The sequence below is a fragment of the Neolamprologus brichardi genome, unplaced genomic scaffold (genome assembly GCF_056152115.1).
Source record: "Neolamprologus brichardi isolate AB-2024 unplaced genomic scaffold, ASM5615211v1 NODE_ptg000038l+_length_1369362_cov_1, whole genome shotgun sequence".
NCBI lineage: Eukaryota > Metazoa > Chordata > Actinopteri > Cichliformes > Cichlidae > Neolamprologus > Neolamprologus brichardi.
Genome location: NW_028270040.1, coordinates 455,001 through 472,500, shown reverse-complemented (window position 1 = coordinate 472,500; position 17,500 = coordinate 455,001). Strand labels below are relative to the sequence as shown.

At 41.4% G+C, this 17,500-nt stretch overlaps 1 protein-coding gene across 2 annotated transcripts in view; it reads left to right on the top strand.

Annotated features, from left to right (window-relative positions):
• The window catches only part of rbfox3a (RNA binding fox-1 homolog 3a), a 497,652-nt gene that overhangs the window by 176,423 nt on the left and 303,729 nt on the right, over window positions 1-17,500 (top strand). For both annotated transcript variants that reach the window (XM_087837000.1, XM_087836998.1), the window contains exon 3: window positions 2,963-3,023. In XM_087837000.1, the coding sequence (XP_087693126.1) occupies window positions 3,002-3,023 (22 nt within the window). In that variant the 5' untranslated portion in view covers window positions 2,963-3,001. The remainder of the gene's footprint in view (window positions 1-2,962; window positions 3,024-17,500) is intronic.

Here is a 17,500-nt window from a genome sequence, read left to right as displayed (position 1 = left end):
CTCTCATATATACAAACAACTCAGTTGTAAATAATGCAGTATATAACACAAACTAAATATATATGGTTGAAATTGAGGTGCCCATGTTATCAAACATAAAACTTTGTTATTGCTGAGAGAAATTCCAAAATCATTCCCACAGGCGGGAATGATTTCCTGTGTCATTCAGTGGGACAGTTGGGGAATCTCAGTCTCTCACTGAAGGTTTTCCTGAGGCTAGCATGCATGTCAGGAAGGGGGGGTATTGTCCAGCATTGTCCTTATCTTGGACAAATCTGCGTCTCTGATATTTCTTCTTCTTCTTCTTGTCCTTAGCGGGCGACCAGCGGCGGTGGTCTGCCGCGCAACCAGTACGCTGCTGTAGGTGCCGCAGGTTCTCTTGCTTGACCAACGATTATCTTCCACGCTTTTCGATCTAAGGCGATGGGTCTTGCCTGCTCAAGGTCAAGTCGAAGGGCCTTCAAATCATCCTGGATTTGTTTCATCCATGTCTTCTTTGGTGCATTTCGATGCCTCTGATACTACCTTAAGAAAGTCCAGTCCAGTTCAGTTTACTGTGTACTCCGAGGTATTTATGCTCCTCCACAACAACCACATCGACTCCCTGAATTAAAACAGGGGTCGCAGGTTCCTTGATTCCTATAAAGTCTACAATCACTTCCTTGGTCTTTGCCACATTGAGCTGCAGATAATTCTGCTCGAATCGCTTGACAAAGGAGTCGGCCACAGCCTGTACTACATCTCATAGCCCTTACTGATGCATCCAACATCAGAGTCATCAGAAAACCTCTGAAGATGGAGGTCTCTGTGCAGTGGGTGAAGTCTGTGGTATAGAGGGTGAAGAGGAAGGGGGAGAGGACGGTCCCTTGTGTTGCTGATCACCTTGTCAGACACACAATGTTGAAGACCCGCATATTGTGGTCTTCCTGTCAGGCAATCAACAATCCAGGACACCAGAGAAGCATCCACCTGCATCGCTGTTAGCTCATCACCCAGGAGGGTCGGCCTGATGGTGCTGAATGCACTGGAAAAGTAAAAGATCATGACCCTCGCAGTGCTCGCCGGCTGGTCCAGACGGGCGTAGATGATTGAGAAGGCAAATGATGGTTGATGGTGTCCTCAACTCTACAGTAGCACTCACAAGCAAAGTGAAGGAGACTCTGATGTGGCTATAGGTCGAATCTAATGATGAGTCTTTCCAGGGTCTTCATGACGTGGGAAGTCAGTGCCCCAGGTCTGTAATCCTGGGAGCCACCGGGACGTGGTGTCTTTGGTACAGGGACGAGGCATGATGTCTTCCACAGCACTTGGGCCCTCTGTAGACCCAGGCAGAACAATTTCTGAAAGACTCCACAAAACTGGGGGCAGACTTGCCTGAGTGGCATCGTCTTCATTTGTCTTTGAACCTGGCCGTGAGTGAAAGTGACAAATGAGGGAGGGGTTTCAGGACTTTCACAGGAGGCAGTGGAGTAGCTGTGGATCGGAGGCTGACTACAGGTAAGTTAATAGGGGGAGTGAGCATTACCTGCAGTGTTGGATCTGTTGAAAAACACATTCAACTTGTTTGGTCTGCCCCCAACTCCCCTGCTGTTAGTGAATCCAGTGATGGTCTTCATGCCCCTGCACACCTCTCTCATGCTGCTCTGCTGGAGTTTCCTCTCTAGCTTTCTCTCAAAACTCTCTATTGCCCCCTCTTAAGGCCCTATGATGTCATTAGTCACCCATAGGTTATTATTTTAGTAACCATGGACAGTCCGAACTGGAACAATGGAGTTGGTGCAGAAGGTTATGTAATCGGTGATACACTCAGTAAGCCCACTCATGTCCTGAGTGTGTCCCAGCCCAGTAGTTCTGCCAAGGCCTCCTCTGACCATCTCCTAATGTTCACAGGCTCCCCCTTCACAATAGACACGTAGCGGGGTGAGGTGAATCAGGCTGTGACCTGACCTACCCAGTGGGGAGGTAGGAGGAACTGTGTGTCCTTGACATTAGCATGCAGTAGGTCTAAAGTTCTCTCCCCCTGGTGGGACAGACCACGTACTGTTGGCACCGTTGTGTCCAAGGTGACATGGTTTGTAACCGGGCAGAGTGGAGAAGGTCACATGCAGCTGTGGAGTTAGCAGAGGGAGGAACACAGACAACCACCAAGATCACAGGGGCAAATAACACAGCCAACAGCGCACAATCCAGTGTGCAGACAACAAATGTGTTCTTTGATTGTTATGTCAGCAGAGCTACACCACCGGTTGTTAACAAAAGCATCAAGCCTGCCCCCTCCTTTCTACTTTCCATTCGCAGCGCTGTCAGCCCGAACAGTGAGCAAGCTTTCCACAGATGCATTGTCATCGGGAATTTCCTGGTGCATCCCTGATTCTGTGAAGCACATCAAGCTACATTCCCAACATTCCCTCTGACTCCTGGCTCCTCCATTTTATTTGGTAGCGACTGAACATTGCCCATTACAACAGACAAGAGACAGCTCAAGCTCCCTCGACTCTCTAGGTCTCACCGCAGGCGCCACGATCCCATTCTTCAATGAACGTAACAGTTCTGCCACAACAAGGAGAAGAAAAACTGTAAAACTGAGAAGTTTTAGAGAAAACTAAAACAGCGAGCTCTGGGAATACTTAACCCAGCTGAATCCATCCCAGTCAGTATAAAAACACAGGACACTGTCTCGTACTGTGTGAATACTTGTCCAGTATACTCAGGTATACTAAGTTACCATCTGATGTGTGTTTGCGTATTTTTGTTTGTGTAATGTTGAACACACCAACACACACACACACACACACACACACACACACACACTGCTGCTGTAGCTGTGCTGACGTGTTGAACCGTCTGACATTAGACATCAGCCTTGTGAGTCGTGTTTGTGCACGTGTATGTTTGCTACACGATGTGTTGAACTGTGTTGCTATGGCTAAGCCTGTTCTCTGTTTTTCTGCTTATCTAACAGGGCAGCGAACGCCTCTTCTCTCTGACCATTTGGACGTACATGGAGACCCCCACTTGGCCAGGTCAGTGTGCCTGTGTGTCTGTTACACTGAGTCAAATGATCTGTATGTTCCAGGATTAGTGAGTTAACTGATACAATCTATTGCACGGCTACCACAGTGTGTGTGTGTGTGTGTGTGTGTGTGTGTGTGTGTGTGTGTTTGTGTGTGTGTGCAGCTGGCTGTCTTTGCCAGTGTGTCTGTGTGTGCACAGGGGGAGAATGTGCTGACTGCAGTCCTTTGGTTCTGGGCATGCCCATTAGAAGTGGCTATAAATCGTGAACGCAGTGCTCTCACTGTGTCAGCAGTCCAGCCAATGAATGGATATTAAACGCCACAAAAAAGCCTCTTTAATTCTGCCTGCATCCGCCACACCACTGCACACTCTTTGCCTCTTTCTCTTTATCTAGCTACCTATCTATCCATCCACCTTTTTTCTCTCTTGTTTTCACTTCTCGACCCCACCCCGCCCCCATCGCCTCAGCAACATAAAAAAGAAGTGGGTGCTTCAGCCCTGCCAAGCTTGTTGGGGTGAAAATATCCCAGTAAAGACTCGGGTATCTATTATTTAGCAATAGCTTCAACAAAATATTATTTACAGCTAGTTATATTGGCCTTTTCCTCAAAAAGATTAGCTTGTACATATTCCCCCTCACTATGTTGTTTATCAGCAGACAGGCGGGTTGTTTAAAGGGAGGAACTTGAGAGTTTGGGTGAAGAAGAGCACTGAAAACATGGAAGAGCAGTTGTTATTTATTCAGAGACACTTGAAATATACTGTAATGTCTTCTTTTTGCCTGGGATCAAACCCTCAGTCGGGTGTGTTGCAGTGTTTGGGTGGTGAACATCCAAACGCTTGTCCGTGACTGTTCGTGAGTGCTGTAGTGCAGACTAACTGCTGGCAGTAAGCTCTCATTCCTAATGCTAACTGGATATTCTCTGCAACTCGCTGCTCGGCTCCAAACCTCCATGCTGTTTGATCATAAAAAATGTATTCGTATTTCGATTCAATTTTAGGTTCTGAAGCATGACCCTGGCTGTAGGTGTGGCCATCTGTGCTACTGGCACATCGATACCAATCTAATCGGAGCAGGAAAGATCAATGATAACCAGCTTAGATCAGTGGAAATGTAGAGTCGAGGAGGTTCGTCAGCAGCCTCGCTTCTTGCACACACGCCAGAGTGTTTCAAAATGGCTTCATTATGTTTGGCGACGAAGATTTTTGTGTTTGATGAGAACAAAGAGCAGATGCAGGGGTTGGAGTGTGGAATGTAGTAATTAAAGCGCTCTCCACTTCCTCCACTTCCTCCTTCGTCTCTGTCCCGGTTTGGCCTGATTCTGCTTCCATCAGCAGGCTGCTGACTGGGCCCAGTCACACTGACACAGCAGCTAACTGGGAAGTTGTGTGTGCCTCAGTCAGTCCTTTAAATTTAATTGATTTCACCGATTTGTCTATCGTCTTCATCATTAGTCTGTTTTGTGTATAGCAGCTGCAGAGACATGATGACAGGTTTTCAGGGACTGCTCCTCGACTGTGAAACTGAAAACAGCATAAACTAGAGAGCTCATCACTGTGAGTGATGTGCTACAGTGAGGCTGCGTCACTAGCTGTGAATGAGATGGCATTCAGGGAACAGATTGGACAGGAGATTAGACGACCATCGTATAAATATCTGAGATGTTTTTTTATTAAATAAGCAGGTATTGGACTCCCCCAGATGTGTGGTATGACTCAGTGATCACTTTATACCAGCACCGCACATAATTGTGCAGAATCAGTCATGACACAGGTGCAGGTCTGCAATCAAACTGCTGCTTCTTTCAGAAGTTTGACACAGTTTCTGTTTGGACACGTTCTGAGAACGCACATCTCTGTTTTTGTGTTATTGGAACAAAGACTAAAACATAAGAGACTCTATGGTGTATAGTATTTTCTTACTTTATGAAGCTTTTGAAATCTGTGTGGTGACGGCTGCTCCTGTGAAGCTTCTCAAAATGAAACATTCATTAGAGCCCTTTGACTGGTCAATGGAAGCTTTGGGGAAAGTAATTTAACCTGCGCTAGAATGTTATGTTTTATATTTGTTACATATTTTCTATTACACAGTGACAGATTTGGCAGTTCTATAGTATATACTAAAAAGTCGTAGACGTGTGGGCATCACTCACATATAACATTCAGTGAGAACGTCTCCAACAACCGTCATCCAACATGGCTGAAAAAAACAGCTTAGCTCATGAGTCACTGTGGGTGAACCAGCGAGCGCGTCCTACCTGCTGAGTAACTGTCGAGCAGGTCAGCTACTGATTAGAAGTTTGGGGGTTTGTTCCCCGGCTGCTCCAGTCTGCATATCTACAGTGTTGGGGAGTAACGGAGTACATGTACCGCCGTTACGTATTTAAAATACAAAATATGAGTAACTGTATTCCGTTACAGTTACCGTTTAAAAAGGTGGTATTTAGAATACAGTTACTTTGTTGAAATAAATGGATTACACGGCGGTACTTCCCTGTTTCATATTGTGGCGGGTCAGGACTGTTTGGGTTTTGTTTGACAGCTACGTTCTGTTGTTCCAGGCAGCGTTACGGTTGCCATGGTTACAGGGTAACACTCTCTCTTTGCGTGTTTCCTGGGTGAGAGAGGCCTTGTTGTTGTTGTTGTGCTAAGCTAACAGGCAGAATGCTACAGGTATAGCTCTAAAGAATGTAGCATCATGGGCAGTGTAGTCCGTGCTGCAGGGAGAATGGACTGCCATACCCGTTATGTGTCTGTGAGCGAGGGAGGGAGAAAAAGGAAAAGTACGAGCTGTCATCGAGCAGAAACGGGAGCTGGAAGCATGTAAATATAATAATAACCACTGCAGCCAAGAAGAGAGCCTGACGAGCCCAGCTGTAAGTAAGCTATTAAGACTCGACTGTACACCGTGTTCGTGTTTTCCTCTGAAACAATAAGTTCTGTTGGAGCAGCCTTTCAACGCCTCTCTCTGTCTCTGCTAGCAAAGTTGACCCAGACAACAAAGTAAAGCTAGTTTTCGGCTACGAGCCGACACAGAACCCACCGTATTAGCCAGAGGTCCCTTTACTACGGTTCGGAGCCGCGGACCTTCAGTAACAGTAATAAATCACAGCAATAGTACATTCATGTAGTTGTAAACAGCATGATAATATATTAAGTAATCCAAAGTATTCAGAATACGTTACTCTCATTGAGTAACGTAACGGAATACGTTACAGAATACATTTTGGGGCATGTAATCTGTAATCTGTAATGGGATACATTTTAAAAGTAACCTTCCCAACACTGCATATCTAATATGATGCATACACTGGAGTGTGGATGTGTGTGAATGTTTAACGGAAAGCACAGAAAGAAAATACTTGTATGAATGAAATATCTTTTATAAGATCCTTCGAATGCTCAGGTGGAGTAGAAACATGCTCTATAAGAACCCGTCATATACATAACTTGCTCTGGGATTAATAAAGGTTAATAATGATTCAGTCCATTTACCTCAGGCTGAGGTCAAAGAGTCTGAACAAACTCACAGCAAGCAAATGAGGCTGCACCCGGCTCGGGACGACACTCACAGGGGCCCACAAAATGCTCCAAAAATCAGCCACAGCTGAGTCAAAGAAAGAGGTTTGAAAAGCTATAATAGAGCTAATAATGAGCTGAGTCAGTCTGTTTGAGAAGGAGCTCCACGGCTGCCCAGTAACAGTTAGTGACCAGAGTGTGCAGGTAACCACAGAGCCAGCCCTCCTCATCACTTCATGTTGACGGTGCTTTGAGCAGCTCGTTCGCTGAAATCGTCTAAAGATGTTATTTCCTTCATTCCACTCCACATAGTATGGACTCATCCAAGACAATGGGATTAACTAATGATGGATCCCTGGTCCAGCAAACTAATCCAAACTACCTAAGGCAATGATGGGAGCTGATTATGCCTGACTGGAATTAGTGGAATTCAACCCCATAGTCATTAGTAACAGGGAAACTATGAGAGGTTATTTGCTCCTCATTAAAAATTAAAGCTTGGCTTTAATGGTGATAACACAAAGCAACTGCCAAGTTGTTATAGGAGCCTTAGATTATTAATAGAGATAAACAGTAGCATCTGTCACTAAAGACAAAAGACTGTAATGATGATATGACTGTTTTACTCACACACAAATGCATGAAATTACAAATACAATATATTTCACCCTGAAGAGGGTAAAAAGGCTCAGTGGGCACAAACTGTGACCACTTCACTCACAGCAGCACAGCACAGGCTGTAAAAGGTTCTTTTTATGTTGCTTAAAGTGATGCCCGGTTGTCTATGAACTGCTTTTAACACTGCTAGAAAGGTCGTTACAATTAAAGAAGTGCTGCTGGAGCACAGAGAAATGGAGAAGAATGTGATGTGAGAAAGAAGAAAGACGTCAGCACGACGAGCGGCAGAGAAGCTTTTAGCCTTACAGGAGTAATGTCCAATTACTGCTGTGTCTGAGGCCGCGGCACAAACTTCAGGTTATGGTCCTCTGAAATGGACTAATTGTCAGCTGCCGTGTATCACAATCAGCCAGTACGTCCTGTGAGCCATCCAAGGAAAGGTTCACATTGAATATTCATGTTTTTGTATTGGTTATAATAGGCTCGAGCGCACTCGGGCAATGATTCCAAACATAATCATGAATAAGCTTTCCCACCGCTCTGTCTGCTGTGAGCTTAGATGACCTCTGTTGATGCTCCTCATCATATCTCTGTGTACCGTTAGCTTTAGCTCGCTTCGTTGGGACTTCAGAGCTCGCAGTAACCTCATACAAAGCTTTTGTTATTAGTGTTAGTAGTAGTAGCAATATTTTTCGTATTAGCAAACAGCAAACAGAGACGTGTTCTTGCCTCTGAACTGTGACACAAAGTGGTTCTGCTTATTTACATTGTACGTAAACAACCACAGACAGTAATAACTTCTGATGGATTTGGATTGTTTACGTTTATTATTCATCACCACTTCCTGCCCAGCTCTCTGAATGTCAACAAAGGGACATTTGTCTCAACTAGATTTTTATCTACAGTCTCAATGGTCACTAGAATTGCCAGCAATGATAAAGTCATCCAAACAGCCACAAGCAATTCAGTATCAGAGGCTAACCAAAGGAAGCACCGGTGCTTCTGCATGATTTGGTCTCAGAAGTAACCAGATGTACAAAACACACACATTCAAAAGAAGGGAGCAACTAAAATCAGCAATTGGACTTTCACCAGCAAAACGTCGGTATATGGTTTCTGTCAGGTCTCTGGAAAAGCCCAAAAGGACCCACACACATGCGCACCAACGTGGAAACGAGAGGAAGGAAGACCAAGACAAACAGAAACAGGGTCTGCGAGGACTGGAGGGCAGCGTCACTCTGAAACAGGCACAGAGGCCTTTGAATAACCGAGTTTCCAGATCATTCCCGAGTATCTGAATAAACACTAAACTACTTATTTTACTAGTGTCATGTCAGAACGTTATCCTTGTGCTGGTTTTCTTGGATATTTAAAAGCTTTGGACAGATTTCCAACAAAAACTGGGATTATGTGCAGAAACTTCAGGCTTGAAAAGTACAAACTATGACCGGTTTGTTTACGTTAATCTTTCACAGGGATCACGCTCTTCTTCCTGGACTCTCACCCTGCTGTCTCTGGCTAAACCACACTCAAAAAAATGAAACGTTGACTTTAATTAAAATTATTTTGTCAACAGGATCCATGAAATTTTATTGTGTTAGTTTAAAGCAAAAGTCTTTAGGTCGTCTAATTTAATAAACTTTCATTAAAGTAACACAATCCTTTTGAAGTGATTTTATAAAACTACTTGGGATTAATTAACAAGTGATATTTAAGATATTTACCTAAATCAAGTTATGTTGTATGGACATGAATTATGTATTTACAGGTTAGATTTGTTTTGTGAACACATTTCTTGTTTGTGGTATTTAAATGTTAAATTTAAGTTAGATTAATTAAAATATTATAATTTCAGCAAACTTGTGTTTTACTAATTAGTTTGACATAAATCTATTTTGTCAGCAGGTTCCACACAAATGAATTTAGTACAAGCCACTTTTTTCTCTTATTTTCTTTATTGCCAAGACATTCACTGAACATTTCTTTAAGAAAACAGCAGCTGCACCACACAGTATCAGCCCATTAAGGTTAGTAACTAATAGCATGCACACAGATGCAGCATAAAGATAATGATTTTAAATTAAATGTCTCTGCCAGAAACAGAAGAAAACATTTAAGATCACATAATAGGTTGACCACAAAACCTTTAACAATGCAAAATGAACTGTTCACTTAACAGCCACAATCCTGGACAGCATCCCATGACATGTTTGTGAAGAACAGAATAAACAGGTTCCAGTCACTAGGTTAGATTAAAAAAAAAAAGTAATAATAATAATAATAATAATAATAATAATAATAATAATAATAATAATAATAATAATAATAATAATAAAAATAAAACAAATAGTCTACTAATATTCCCAAAATGATATCACCATCCCAAATAAAACTTTAATAAAACATGCAAACATTATGGTCTGACAATAAAACAGTTTGCCAGTTTTCAGTTTTTTGCAGCAGCATAACAGAACTCATTTAACACTTGCCACTGTCAGCATTTATTTTACCACTCTATAGGGAAAAAACAAGTGGCAAACATTTTAACATGGAAAGAATTGTTTGTTTTTAAAAGGCGACAAAATACACATTCATCCTGCATCCTCTCTCAATGAAACCCTTTAAATCTCAATACTTTGAATAATCTTTTAGACAGATTCCATGCAAATTATAACAATGTGACAACATTAGTTATTCAAGATTTGGTTTAATACAGATAAAAGCTACACTAAAATTACCAACCAGGTATTCTTTGAAGAGGATGCTTCATTCAGGTAAAGAGGTAGTGCCCTGAGGACACACTCCCTCCTCTTTTCAGTAGCTTCATTCTGGAGAGAGTGACAGAGGTACAGAAAGAGAAAACAGAAATACTTTAGGATGACACATTATATGCAAAATGAATGACATATCCACTGCAGAGATAGTCATGTACACAAGACCAATTAATGATCACATGGACATAAATAGTTAACCTGTGGGCAGGGTTTCCACCACATTATATATGTCCATATTAAGCCACGGAGGGAAAGACAAACTAATACAGCATCTTTTTTTGCATTCCAAAATTGAACTTACAGCTGGCTGTTTAAATGTGAAAGTGATCTTATAACGCCATAACATTTTGCTACGAACAGAAAAACGCACCTGTATGGCTGGGGCCAAAATGTGTCTAATTTTCCTCCCTGTAGCGCCTCCTTTTTTCTTGAAGACCTTTATGAGCTGGTCGGTGTGTTGGTCAAGTTGTGCAAGAAACCTCGGAACAAGTGGAGCAGTAGTAATCCACCTAAAAACATGTCAACAAACATACTGTACTGTAAATATATTTATATATACACTATACGTACACATATACATACTACTGGCTACTGGAGCCATTACAGCTTTTATTGTTATTTATAAAGATTCATCAATTATCAGTTTCAAACCTCAGTCACACTGAATAGTCCGCCATCTTCTCTTTGATAACTATCTCATTATCAGTGTTGGGTAAGTTACTTTAAATTAGTAACTTAGTTACATTACTAGTAATGTAACTAAGTTACTTTAAATTAGTAACTTAGTTACATTACTAGTTACTTCTATCAAAAGTAACTCAGAATAACGAAAATAAACTCCACCTAAACTTGGTTTATATCTGACCCAGACAGACTGCAGCTCATAACTTCTTACCTGGAAGAAGTTATGATCCCTCTATAGTCTGCACTTCATGTCATGTTTACTTCTGTCATGTCAGGATACATCTGTTTGATAGGCAGAGAAATGTCATCTTTCAGAACCTCAAGAACAACTCTTGATGCACTTCAACTCCAGCTTTCTGTGGATGTAATGAGTGTAAGTGATAGGCAATCAGCAGTTGATGTTTCCTTGACAGTGTTAGAGCAACATTCTTAAAACACTTGGTATGAGGGTAATGTTCCAAGTAGTGGCGCTTTGGCAGGAGGTTTTTGCTGGGAAATGCTTCTTGATATTTCTCTCTGTAATCAGAAATTTTGAACTGAAGATATCCAATTGATTCTTCTGTATGGATCTGGGCAACAGCAAGTTCCACTATCTCCTTTAAACCCAAAATGATTTCCCACACTGGATCACCATCAGGTATAACACCTCCAATCAAGAAGGGCAGCAGTCTTAACAGAGTCCAGTTTTCAGCTGCATTGCCACCTATTGAATTTTTTCTTAAAAAGGTTCGTGGAACAATATGTGGACGGTTCGTTTTATCTTTTCCCTTATAGGGAAAACTGACAATCACTTTCTTTAAAGAGTCTAAAGTGATGTATTTTTTGGATATGAACATACCCAGACACTGTGCAAGCTCCACTGGAACAACACCTTCCAAAGGATTGTGGAGTATGTCAGGTGGATATCCAGTTGACACATGAAAATGAGAAAGATTTTCCGTCAGCACACACGGCCTTTTTACTCCAACACCATGTTTTCCACTCTCTACTGCATGTTTGACATGTTGTTTGTGCAGCTCTTTGGATCGAAGACTAAACTCTCCAGAAAGTACCAGTTTGGTCTGAAAGTCGCTGAAGCGTCCTGTGCAAAATCGACAAACATACGCTCCTGAAAAGCTCGCCACAAAACCTGCAATCCCACGAGCACCTAGATTGTCTGCAGCTACACACTGTACTTTTATATTTTTTCCAGTCTGTGGGACAAATACCCCAGGCTCCTCCAAGACAGCCAAATCACACGAAAGAGGTTCAAGCACTTTTTCACTTTACCCATATTTGACGTAGCTGCTTTTACACAGTATTGCCAAGTAGATGGGCGACAAAGAGGAGTGTTGGTCTTGGGATAACTTGCTTAATATTGTACACAAACTTTGCGCAGTACACTGCACAAAGTTTGTGTTTCTTTTTTGAAGTAGCAAGAGGGTTGCATACTTCAAACTCATCAATGTAAAGCATCACGGTAATTCTCAATTCATCAGCAGACAGGAACTGATTTTGTTTAAAAAAGTCTCTTTCAGTTTCCTTGGATTGAGCATTGTAGTTTTCTACTATGTCATCGACTATACTGGTGTTGTAGGGCCTGCAGTAATGGTATATATTGGTCGGTATGGTTGCTCTCCTTATCCAAAATATATTCAATTGGTTCAACTACATGGAACCTTTTGCTGAAGTACTGTTTCCGCTTAAAAGCAGTCCCAAGAGTACCCATATTTCCGAGTGTTTTTGTCAGCGGGTTAGAGATGCAGACTGCAGAGGCCAAATCCTCAATTTCTTTCACATTAAGATTAATATGACTGCTTTGTACAAAAATCGGTAACTATGGCATTTATTGCAGTCAAGGATGCAGAACTCATCAAGAAGTGCAAGTCCTGCAAAAACTCATCCACTGCACTGCTTGCAACATGGAGTACATTTTCCAGCTTAAGCAACATCACTGCAAATTTCTCTTCCATCATCCTCTCATCACTTTTAGAGATCCCTGTCTGAGACAAATCTTGCACTTCCACCTGACCTTCGTCAAATACTTCACTGTCTTCATGTTCCCCTTCAGGAGCTGGCCTTTTAAAACTGTCTCTTATTGCTACTATTCCACCTTTAAAGTCACTGTAAGAATAACCAAGATCTATTTTTATGTGATTTGAATGTTCCATAGATGTTTGTCCTAAATGTACAACCCTTGAACACGCATGGGACTGTTTGCTTTCAGATGCAAATTTATGTGAGTAAAATACTCCTTTTCAGAGGTAACTTCAGAGAATCCACAAACATGGCAGCTGAATGTGGCCAGTGACAATGTTTGCTGTGATTTCTCTCTGTTACGAACCCTACAAAAACAGGACCTGAGTGCATGACTTGAATGTGCATGGACAACTAATATATGGGCAAGGATACGGGCGCCAGTGCCCATAATCTGGATGTTTTAATCCAGACGTTCCCAAAGTGTGGGGCCCGCCCCCTAGGGGGGGCGCAGAGCCATTGCAGGGGGGGCGCGTCATGAAAAGGGAAAAAAACAACGCTTGGACACTGCTAGCACGGGGCGCCCACACAAAGGCAAAGCAGGAGATGAAGCATCGCTGAATATGTTTCCAAACCAACTTCATTCTAAGCCAAAGACTAGAAAATATGGTGAAGCAAATCTTCCCTTTGGCTTCACCTGCACAAGTGCCGAGGTAGGTCTCCCTGCAGGATTGGTTTTCCCTTCGTTGGGAGCAGCGCTGGGCTGTTTACATCACGGACAAACAGGATCCCACATTCTTGATTTGTAGTTCACAAACACTTGTTGTAATGACTAACTACTCCTGACATTTTGGAGATGTTTGCTCTTTATACAGTAAAGTTACAGCGGGATACAAATAACATCAGGCTGATCCTGCCACGATTTGTTCCCCCATTCAAATCACAGACAAACAGGATCCCACACCTGTTTATGTTTTTGAACCCATTTTGCAGAGGGATTTTTTGAAAAATGTATTGATAGCAATGTTGAATATTATTACACAGGAAAAAAAACAACTACATGTAAAATAATTACACTGTGACGCCTCTGCCTTTGTAAATGGAGGGACAGTAACTGCGTGTATATGTAAGCGTGTAAAACCTGCAGATAGTCAGATTAACAGTATTTCGTCTCTGTCTGCAATTCATCTCATGTAAACAATAACGTGCACACAGCGTGACGTGAAAAAAGGCACATACCTTTGATGTTGCATGACAAACTCTGTATTCCTCGTCCACACGTAAACGCAAAAAAGGAGTTTTAAAAAATCTCCATTCTCGGTGATTCGAAACGCCGTTTACATGTGAACAAAACAGCTGCGTTTTCAAAAATACCTGTGTAGGTGTGGATGTAGCGTAAAAGAGTTAGTAGTTTAATTTCTTACTACCTGTAATTTATTGCAGATTACTTGTATTTGCTTAATTGTTTACTAAAGGTTTGAGGTGTGAAATAAACCGCAATGGAGCAAAATATGGGTGTGTGTGGTTGGAGGATGTGTTCGTGCGTGCGCGCGCGAGGGGGGGGGCGAACATTTTTCTTATAAAACAAGGGGGGCCCAGCAAAAAAAGTTTGGGAACCACTGTTTTAATCTATGTTTAAGTAACTGGCCCCTAGTTGAGGTCTTTGCACTGCAACCTTTTCACTGCCACATTCAGATCTGGAGAAGAAATAAAAGGGGTGGGTCAGTAAAGAAAACTCGTAAAACAGTTTTCTTTTGAAAAAGTATGACAGTTCACATACCACATGCAAGCTCAGCAGTACCACATACGCCACATCAGTATAAGAAGCAGGTAAAGGCCAGGATCTGAAATTTAGAAAGCAAAACAAGAAATTACAAAAAGTTAAAAATTATTGATTTAATTACAAGTAAATAAAATCTTACTCAGAAGAAAAGCGAGAGGTCGACACTGCCATGTGCCAAAAATATCATCAGGTCTGTCGACCTTCTGTCTGTCCAGTTATATTTCGTCAATAATTTCATTTAAAAAAAAAGTAGTGTTTATTTAACAAAATGTAATTTATAACTATGTTGATATGTATAACTCTGCTAGGAAACATGCTGTCTTTACAGACCATTTTCACATAATACAGATGACACAACAATGGTGTCACAGTGGGTTTTGGATAAATGTCACAACTTCCTGCTATCATTGTTATCCTATTAGATATTTGTGTGATTCTCAAACTCAATAAAGCAAGTGGAAAAATATCCTAGAACCCCTTTAGCTAATCCCTTAAACAAGCAAAAAACCATTAAAAATGTGTCTTACACATTCCGCAAAGTAAGGATATTAACATGTTAGCAGTTAATATAGTTGTTTACAATAACCTGAGATAAACAGGCACACTAAATTTCATCATTTGTACTATTATACCTCATCTTAATGCTCTATGAGTGACGTACTTCATCTGTGCCTCTAGTCTGAGCGCACGTTAAAAAAATTGCAAGCGCACATGTTGCATTTTGGGGAGAAAAATATTTTGATCGTAGAAAAGTTTAATTTGAGCAAACAAAATTCATTTCTGCATGCAAGAAATGTATTTCATTGTTTGCTATTATCCATATACACACACAATAACAGCCCCTCTCGCTCAGCTGTTTGCATTTGCTCAGATCTTAGTTAAATCAACACAGCTTATTCATATTCAATAAACCTGTGCACTTTGTGTTGATGAAACGTGATTGAAACATGTTTAGATGAAGTAAGGTGAGCTCTTGGAATATTTTAATCCTTCACAATTTTGGCATTTTATTCCCAAACTGTTCAATAGCTTTTACCCCAGTACTACTTGGTCACTGAAATACTACATGTTATCTTCATATTACATAATGTTCAACAAAGTCTAGAGTCTGGTTAACATAAAAGTTAAATGGATCTACAACAACTACCTCCTATCTTTATCCTGGTTGTAGGGGCGTAACCCTGAAGTGACAGCTGGACAGCTCAGCAGTCTATCACACAGAGACAAACAACCATTTGCACTCACATTCACAGGAAATTTATAATCACCCATTAACCCAGCTTTATTAACTGCATGATTTTCAGCAACGGTGCTGAATACACGCAAGATGCTTACATAAATCCAAGAGATGGCCAATCCCTTCTTTTCAGTGTATCTCTGCTTGTCTGTGGTTGCTGAAGATGATCTGGTTGTGATGGCTTTATCTCTTTGCTTCATACTTGGTTTACAACCAATCACTGAGCATTAGCACCTTCAAGTCTTAGGTCTTGGTTCTCCGAGGGTGGAGTGCAAACTGCCGTTCAGGGATGTGTAGCTGACCCTAATTGAGGAGCAAACTGTAAATGGAATCACACTTGTTATTAACCTCTGTCTCTCTTCCACAGCATGTCTTTATCCTGTCTTCCTTCTCTCATCCCAACCAATCACAGCAGATGGCCCCGCCCCTCCCTGAGCCTGGTTCTGTTGGAGGTTTCTTCCTGTTAAAAGGGAGTTTTTCCTTCCCACTGTCGCCAAAGTGCTGCTCATAGGGGCTCATATGATTGTTGGGCTTTTCTCTGTATGTATTATTGTACGATCTACCTTACAATATAAAGCACCTTGAGACAACTGTTGTTGTAATTTGGTGCTGCATAAATACAACGTCATTGAATTGAATTGAATTGAATTGAATTGAATAACTATCTCAGGGTCTTGTTCAGAAGTGAGGGAGGTGGAGGGTGGCTGACTGAAGGATGGGGTGAAGACACAGCTGAGCATGAAAGCAAAGCTGCCTGTTTACTGGCTGATCTGTGTCCCTACCCTTAAGAAATTAGTTTTTCTTGGATGGACTTGGAATGCATCAGTGTTCCCCCAAATTAAGTAGATCTGGATGATTGGGGATGAATGGATGGAACATTTCATACGATGACTAACAACACAAGGTTGCAACAGACACAAAAAAAAATCCAGTTTTATTACATGTTCAGTTCTCAGTTGTCTGGAGTAATCCTAACGACAAGCCAGATATAAAACAAGATAAGATAACATAGGACAATTCTCACAAACACTCATCAGACTTTAAATATATGAACTGACCACTCAAGACCACAAATGCATAAACAGCTTCGACACTTTTATTTATTTATATTTTACAAAATGTTATACCAAAATTGTAACTAAGAGCAAGAAAGAAATCACTATTGAACATTTAATATCCACAGCACAAAAGCAGATTTGCAGAAGATGATTATCAGTTTGGGCGTCTTCCTGTAGGAAGTAAGGCCTCGTTGCTGAAATGAACACTGAGTTCTCTTTGCCTCGCTTTAATAATGTGCACAGCCTGTAGAACAGTGAGCTACATGTGTGAATACAATAAGTGTTGAGTCAAAAACAGCTGAGATCCAGGTAGTGTGAGGCTGCAGTGTCCTTCTCTGTGAAGCACATGAGACTATACTGGTAGTCAGAGATGGGCAGTAACTCGTTACAAGTAATGTTACTGTAATCCGATTACTTTTTTCAAGTAACGAGTAATGTAAGGGAATACTATTGCAAAAAGAGTAATTAGATTACTGTTACTTTCCCATAAGCACGCTGCATTATTTCACAAATTAAAAGATTAAAACTAGTAAAGTAATTTTAGAGGCTTTGATTCAGTTTTATGACGGATTATGAAGAAAAAGTCAAACTGGGCTGAAAGGTCTACCGCTTTATCACGGATTCATGTTGGATTTAAAATGGCTGTGGTGATTAACGTGTTATCAGAAGTCTTCTGTCTGATATAGAAACATCCAGCTGCTGCTGTCACGTTCAGGTCAGCTGGCTCCACCCTCCTCCCTCTAAACCTTGTTCTTCTCTGACTTTTCTCTCTCTCACTTCTTTTTATGTCTCTCTCTCTTTTTATTCTCTCGTTTATCATTTTGACAACAGCGCAGCTACTTTTGTGAAATTGAGA